The sequence below is a fragment of the Physeter macrocephalus genome, chromosome 4 (assembly GCF_002837175.3).
Source record: "Physeter macrocephalus isolate SW-GA chromosome 4, ASM283717v5, whole genome shotgun sequence".
NCBI classification, from domain to species: Eukaryota; Metazoa; Chordata; class Mammalia; order Artiodactyla; family Physeteridae; genus Physeter; species Physeter macrocephalus.
This window is the reverse complement of record NC_041217.1, coordinates 140,518,816-140,526,934: the sequence shown is the minus strand read 5'-3', so window position 1 is coordinate 140,526,934 and position 8,119 is coordinate 140,518,816. Positions and strand designations below refer to the sequence as shown.

General features: G+C 43.7%; 1 protein-coding gene across 3 annotated transcripts in view; it reads right to left on the bottom strand.

The window, feature by feature from the left end:
• The window catches only part of ORC1 (origin recognition complex subunit 1), a 33,745-nt gene that overhangs the window by 3,151 nt on the left and 22,475 nt on the right, over positions 1-8,119 (bottom strand). For all 3 annotated transcript variants that reach the window (XM_024119867.2, XM_007129230.3, XM_007129231.3), the window contains exons 14-18: positions 7,441-7,548; positions 7,018-7,167; positions 6,203-6,322; positions 1,371-1,540; positions 737-824 (exon numbers count right to left, since the gene is read on the bottom strand). In XM_024119867.2, the coding sequence (XP_023975635.1) occupies positions 737-824; positions 1,371-1,540; positions 6,203-6,322; positions 7,018-7,167; positions 7,441-7,548 (636 nt within the window). The remainder of the gene's footprint in view (positions 1-736; positions 825-1,370; positions 1,541-6,202; positions 6,323-7,017; positions 7,168-7,440; positions 7,549-8,119) is intronic.

The following is an 8,119-nucleotide window of genomic DNA, read 5'->3' as shown; positions in this document are numbered from 1 at the left end:
GAATGATGTTGGCTGTGGGTTTGTCATATATGGCCTTTATTATGTTCAGGTAAGTTCCCGCTATGCCTACTTTCTGGAGGGTTTCTATCATAAATGGGTGTTGAGTTTTGTCGAAAGCTTTTTCTGCATCTATTGAGATGACCATATGGTTTTTCTCCTTCAATTTGTTAATATGGTTTATTACATTGATTGATTTGCATATATTGAAGAATCCTTGCATTCCTGGAATAAACCCCACTTGATCAGGGTATATGATACTTTTAATGTGCTGTTGGATTCTGTTTGCTAGTATTTTGTTGAGGATTTTTACATCTATGTTCATCAGTGATATTGGCCTGTAATTTTCTTTCTTTGTGACATCTTTGTCTGGATTTGGTATCAGGGTGATGGTTGTGATTTGCTTTTAAACAAGGCTTGTTCTGAAAGCTTTGCCCCACACTACACCGTAAGCTGTATCAGGGCAGCAACTTTTGTCTTGCTCATCTTTGAATCTCCCACTCCCAGAAAAGTATCTGGCACATAGTAAAGCCTCAATCTAATATGCAGAAACCATTTGCTAAAGGTGTCTTCTCATGCAACTCAATTAAATATCACATAAAAATAGGCGCATATTCTTTAGCATAATCAGGTTGGCACAAAATAGAGACAGACTATTACACAGTGGTTAAAATTCCCACATATTATATTTTAAAGGCAACAGACCAAAATAGGATTTTTTAAAAAGTAGATCAATCACCTGTTGAAATGTTGCTTCCTCCAGTCCTGATCGACGGAACTCTGCAAGGATGGCTCTCAGGAAGCTCTGTTCCAGAACGGAGGAATTCCTGAAAGAAAATGAAGAGATGTGAATTCTCCTAAGTGGCTGTACCACCAACCCAAGGAAAGCCAAATAAAGCTTCTCTGTGTCTTTAGAGAAGAGAGAGGAAAAAACTTGGGACTATTTCCTCCTATATTCCTATATGATTTGGCAAGGATTTCCCTTCCCCTCAAAGTCTCAAAATAATATGAAAAATAGCACTTTGGAAGTAAGGGAACACAGCAACTATATCTGGACATGTACCAGCACCCCCATTTCATGGTTGAGTATATCATTCAATGTGAGAGAAGTAGCTACTTCCTTCTTCTTGTTTCCACAGCACTTTACTTCATAAACACCTATAGTGTAACTCAATACATGGTAATTATTCTCCTATTATACTAGGATTACATTTCTGTCTCTTTGACTAGACTATGCCCCTTAAGAAAAAGGACAGCACTGTCAGTAAATGCAGGTTGTATGAGTAAAAGCTTTGAAAGGGAAGCATGCTTCCATGGCCCTCTCCAGTGGTCTTCCAAGGGAGGTTCAGGGTCAGGAAGCAGAAGCATCTTACTTGATGGCAGTGATGTATGATGATGAAAACATCTCCTCTACTGCTTCCAGTAAGTGGGCTGTAGTGACCAGGCCAGGGGAGTCGGGCTTCTGGCAGGAGAACTCACAAATCTCTGTGGCACGCCTACAAATGTCCAGGCAGCGTCGTGCATCTCCAGAGAGGGCTGCTACCTACAAGAGGGAACATTTTATTCCTTGAGATCCCCTTGCCGTCTCAACCCAGAAAAACCAGCTGATTCTGTGTTCAGCTAAAAAGGAAGGGCAGAGCTGGGAATGGACTTAAGCATGAAATTAAGTACTTAGCCCTGGCTGGGAACCTGGTGGGAGCTCAGATATAAATTATTATACTGTGTCTGGGACTTTTCCCCAAGTCCACACCTTTGTCTTGGCCTTACAGATAATTCCAGAATGGAAGAGACAGAAATTCTCAACTTTATTTAATATTAGAAAAATGAAGAAATCTAAAAGAAGAGACCTTTGGCCCAGGATTATTACTGAACCATCTGGAGACAATGGTCTTGTTCCTTGCATGAAGAGAAAAAGCCAAGAGGCTGAGGTGGAGCCTATTTTGGAGATAAAGCCACAGCCTGAGCCTCCCTCACAGCATGTGATGGATTTTGGAAACTACCTGGTCAATGGCTAAATGAACCATAATCAAGAGGGAAGGAAGCCATGAAGCTGGAGGACCCAGAGGAATCTGTGGTTAGATGAATTAGACCAACCCCCCATGCCAATGGCTCTGCTTTTGTGCCTTCTTTTCCATGTGCACAGAGGCTGAGGGGCTCCTGGGCTCCCTTTATGGGGAATTCTATACTCTCTCCCAAGATGACATAGGAGGGCTCTTGCATTATAAATTTAACTGAGGGAACTCCTGGACTCCCCATTGCCTGCAAGGATTTGTTTCTATATTCCCAGTGCTTGCCGGCAGCCCCATTATTCGCCTGACAACCATCACAGGTGATGACATCCTGCCTGATAGCATCCCAAAGTAACTATTTTCTTCCAATTATAAAACATTAAGGTTAAAAAAGCAAATCATATAGGCATACACATACATGCATGCGCAGGCATACGCACACCAAAACTAAGACATTAAAAGGAGTCATTTCTGGGAAGCGGGATTATAGGAGATTTTATTTTTTTATTTTTTGACTTCTTTTTCAATTGGGGTATAGTTGCTTTACAATGTTGTGTTAGTTTCTGCTGTACAACGAAGTGAGTCAACTACATGTATACATACATCCCCTCCCTCTTGGACCTCCCCCACCCCATCCCACCCATCTAGGTCATCACAGAGCACCGAGCTGAGCTTCCTGCGCTATACAGCACGTTCCCACTAACTATCTGTTTTACACATGGCAGTGTGTATATATGTAAATCCCAGTCTCCCAGTTCATCCCATCCTCCCCACCCCACCCCTCCCGTGTCCACATGTCTGCTCTGTACATCTGCATCTCTATTCCTGCCCTGCAAATAGGTTCATCTGTACCATTTTTCTAGGTTCCACATATATGCGTTGATATACAATATTTGTTTTTCTCTTTCTGACTTACTTCACTCGGTATGACAGACAGGATTATAGGAGTTTTTAAATGTTTTGTGTCTATTTCTGTTTTCAGAATTCAAATATAAGACATTCAAAACAAAAATCACTTTTCCAGTAACCCAAGACGGAAACACGAGCACCAGCGTATATTATTCCCTCCTTCTAATCTCCCATATTCAGCTGGTGAGGATGTCCTGGGGATGTTTCCACCCTATCACTCCTCCTTTCCTCTGTGTGAAGCAGCACCATACAGTGGTTAATAGCAAGGACTCAAGGGCTGCTCAGAGGCCTAGAATCAAAGTGGACAGGTGACCCTGGGAGGCTAGAAAACACCCAAAGCACTTCCCACTCTGAGGGTACCTGTGAACCTTTGCGACCGTAAGCAATCTTTTTGACTGCTGCTGGGGTGAGGGAGACAAAAGAAAAAGCTGGGGCCACCCAACATGGAATCTAAGAAAAGACCTTGCATAAACTTGGGACCCAACCTCCACTACAGCCCCAGTATGAGGGTGAGTGAAAGACTTATCATGCAGAAGGGATGGCAAGAAAAATGGCCTGTTGTGACCTTGGCATTAGGTGGGTGTAGGGTGACAAAAACTCACCGAGTCTTTGCAACCACAAGCCCTCACACATGGATTTGTAGCCCAAATTTATGTTGTCTCCTAAAAACCTCAAGTATAGAATTTTGTTTAAAAATGGTCCCAGTTGGTAGTGCCCCTCAGTAACTGACAGAAGCACAAACAAACTAAATGAATTCAACTTCAACCCAGACCTCAATCACCTCTCAGATAAAGCTCTTAAGAAACATGAGCATACAGTTAAAAAAAAAAAAAAAACCACACAAAAAACAAGGAAACAAGGCCATATAGACACGTGAATCAGCAATCAACAGAAGTAAACCTACAAAGACTTCAGATATCATAAGATAAACAATATGTTTATATGTTAAGAAATAAAAGAGAGGTTTGAAATTGCAGGCAAGAGTTTTGGGTAAAAACAGCAGCCAAATTTGAAGTCTTCTGAAACCTTATTTAAAGACCAAGAACCCTAAATAAGAAAAGGAAGCAACTAGAGAGCAGTAAACAATATAATTCTGAAAGTTGGAAAGAAGTGGCAGGGTACTGGTTAACCTAGCAGACTGAGAAAGCCCATTCCTAAGCCTGCAGTGAAGAATCCAAGAACAAACCTAAGTTACACTAAAAATCTTCAAAATGCTCAGGAGTTAGTGATACTGGAACTGGAGGTAAAGGGGGAAGTTTGGCTAAAATAAAGAGGACTGGTTGAAAGTTAAGAAACGGATGCCCTAGATCAGGAGTCGGCAAACTATGGCCTACCACACGTTTTTGTAAATAAAGTTTTATTGTAACACAGCTATGTGCATTTGTTTACATATTATATAATACATGGCTGCTTTCACAATGCAAAGGCAGAGTTGAATAGTGGTGACAGACCATTATGGCCCAGAAAGCCTAAAACATTTACTACTGGCCCTTCACAGAAAGTTTGCTGACCCTTGCCCTAGACCTCTCCCCCATTTCATGCTGTTGGTGAACATCAGGGCCACTGAGGGAGGGTTTAGGGCTCTGTGAGAAAATTTTGTGCCTTGGTAATTTGTACTGTTTCCATAAAACTCTTTGCCCCGGAGATTATCCCTCTTATGTACCATGGCAGGAGACCAGAAATTTATTCTCAAGTAAGGATAAACAAAATAGTCTCTGGACCAGAAATACTAGGTATTGTTGCAGAGGAGGGGATGTCCCTTACTAAATATAGATGGTTACTATTTGCATGCTGAAATTTGAAGACCTCCACCCTCCCTGACTCCAGCCCACCTCCCCTGATCCTAGAACACTGCCCTGCAGGCAGGACAGGGGAAGCCTACTCTTTGAAATCTGACTATCCCAGAAAATATGGGAATAAACTAAAGATACTGAAATTGGCCCGATCAGATTACCCCTCAGCGAAGCTCTCAATGAACAAGCCCCACTTATATACTCAGAGCTCCCAATCAGCTTTGTAATCTCCACCCTTAGACCTCAGTGGACCACAAAGGCAGCTGAGGAAAGTTTAACAATGCAGGATAGAGACCAAAACCAACAGACAAAGCATCTTAGAGGAAAAGGGAGAAAACAACCTCAAATAAGTAGGATGGTATATAAAAAGATCATTCAGGGCTTCCCTGGTGGCGCAGTGGTTGAGAGTCCTCCTGCCGACGCAGGGGACGCGGGTTCGCGCCCCGGTCCGGGAAGATCCCACATGCCGCGGAGCGGCTGGGCCCGTGAGCCATGGCCGCTGAGCCTGCGCGTCCGGAGCCTGTGCTCCGCAACGGGAGAGGCCACAACAGTGAGAGGCCCGCGTACCGCAAAAAAAAAAAAAAAAAAGACCATTCAGAGGAAAAAAGAACTTTTAGAAACTGCATGATTGCAGAGGTGGAAAACTCTACCAACAGAAGGGTTAGATAGTAACTTTGAGGATCTCTCTCCTAGAAAGCAAAGCTTGGAGATAAACACCGTATCTCGCTCACCTCTGACCCTAATACTTAATATAGTACCCAGCTTTGAACAGGTGTTACAGACATGTGTTGCTGCTATAGGCATTCAGAGTTTACATCGTTTCCAGTAAGAAACTAGAAATATGTTTATAACTCTTTTAAGTGCTGAAATACTGTGCATGTGTGGTTTCTTTCATTCAGCTCAAGGTGGGCATTTAACCTGAGTTGTTCCTCAGCAGCCTTGGAGAAGTCTTAGTGGAATCTCAATTGGCATTCTCCCAGTAAGCCTGGAGGGGGTAGGCATCCCACACTTCATACCTACCACGGAACATGTACCCTGCTAGGTACATTACAGACATGGTCTCATTTAATTCTCACAATGACCCTATGAGGTAACTATTATTATTCCCATTTTTCAGAGAAGAAAACTGAAGCCCAGGAAGTTTTAAAGTAACTTTTCTGTAACCTTCCACATGCTTATTAAAGTATTAGAGCCAGAATTCAAACCAGGTTTGTCTACCTCACTCACTATGTTGCCCTTTTGATTATACAAAGCTCCCTGAATCAATTAATCTTCTCTTGTATATAAGCCCACCATACTCAGAGCCCTCTAATTAGTTATACAATAAGAAGGTTAAGGAATTTTTCAGAATTTTGTTTCTATGTTTTGGTATTTGTTTTTACAGGACTTCTTAATTTTTTCTTCATCTCCAGAGCACCCAGCATAGGGCCTCACATGGGCAGGTACTCAGCAAAAACTGTCCGTGTGACTAGGAGCTCCCCGAAGGCGACTTACCTTCCTGGCTACCAACTGGATGGCATCATCCTCAAAGGCCTTTAAATGTTTGAGTCGGGACACCAGGATCTGTTGCAGTTGGCTGTGAGTATACGGCTGGAAGGACATCCTGGTTAGACCCTGGGAAGTCAAGATGACAGAGGAACAAGTTCATGGATTTCCCACCCCGATAGTCCTGGTGGAAAGCCACCTGCAAGTCCCCAAACCTGATTTCCAAGTCCCATGTAACAATTTACACATTTCATCCCAGGACTACCACTGCTTCCAGTTCTTTTGTTACTGACAATGGCCTGTGGGATCCTGTAGGGCAGTAGCTCTCAACTGTTTTTTCATTTAGCGTAAAAGAATCTTTTATTCTACGGGAGTCATTTACAAGTAGATCTGAGCAGAGGTGCTCTCGTTAGAGTGGGTGGGAAGATCTTCGCCTCTACAACATGCACCAGCTTGGCTCCTGGTTTCACTCCTGCTGAACCACAAGGTCCACAAGGGCAGAGACCGTATCTGCCCCGTTCACAGCCATACTCCGTGCATCTAACACTGCCTGACAAGGGTAAGCACTTAAGTATTTTTTTAAATAATTAAACCTTTAGGGCTCTGTGCAGTTTAAGAGTGTGGAGGTAGCAGAACACCAAGAAGATATGTTTGCAGAAAGCCATGCAATGGTGACATATTTAATTCCAACTTAGTAATTATAAGAATTTCAGAAATCACATTTCTTACTTTTCCTATTTATTTTAGATTCCTATGTATTCATTTTTGGAGAAATCCTTGGCCCAGCTTATGGGTCTGTAAGAAGAGCTTGAGAATGGCCCTACCAGTCGGCTGGACACCCGGTTCATCATGATGCGCTCTGGCAGATCCATGGTGTTGGCAATGGTCAGGACCACAAGCCGGGCCTCCTTGTGAGTGGGCCAGTCAAAGAGATTGTACATTATGTCTTGCTTCTGAGTCCACAGAAGGTCGAGCTGCCAGGAAATGGAGAGAGATGCAGGGTCAACCACAGAGACGGAGCCAGGGCTCCGGAGTGAAGCCTGTTACCACTGCTTTAGCTTCATGCGCTCTCAGGTCACACCACCAGCAAGGACATCATGGATACATGCCTCTTACCACCAGAGAATGGGCCAAAGTGAAGGAAGAAGGGAGCCAGGACTTTCCTCCCGCCCAGTATTTGCTCCCGGAACATTGCAATCAAGTGCCATGTCACTTCTTCTCCAGTCCTTCCATGGGCACCTCCTTACCTCATCCACAAGCAGCACAGTGGTTTCCTGAGAGGACCCTCGAGTGCAGAATCGCTTAGCCAGCAGTTCTGCAGCATGGTGAGCTGTTGCCCGGTGACCAGTCAGCTTCTGCATTGCGGTGGGGTGGGGCGGGTGGAGGAATGTGTGGTGAACTGTAAGGAATTTACTCCCCTGGGCTTAAAGTTAAATCTGCATATAGAGGAAGCTCTTCAGCCTGAGGACTTCAGTATCCTACCCTCTGCCTTCCACAGGAAGGAGAAGAGAAGGCAAGGAGAGACAATAGTGTTTGAAATACAAATGAGCCACAGGCTGGCCCCAGAAGCCCCTCCAAAATCATTAGTGTATGACTCTGTAACTGGACATTACTTGTTCCAGGATAACGGCTAATGAATGAAAAAGTGAGATGCAAACTTTGGCCTACCTCTAGCCCCTTTTCCGGTTTGCCACAATGCCTGCTGTGTACAAATGGTTTTCACCATGTTGGTAAGTACTAGCTTCCAGAAATTCCTATCCAGCTCCTAGACTTCAAGGTCCTTGAGGGTAGGAATTCTGCCTTCTTTGCCCTTGCTATCTCTACACAAAGGACAATGCTTGGCAAGTTGTAAACATGTAATATGCACAAAATTAAGTAAACCTTTCCCTTTTCATGTGCCACCCAGAAACTGTACTTTCCAAAAAG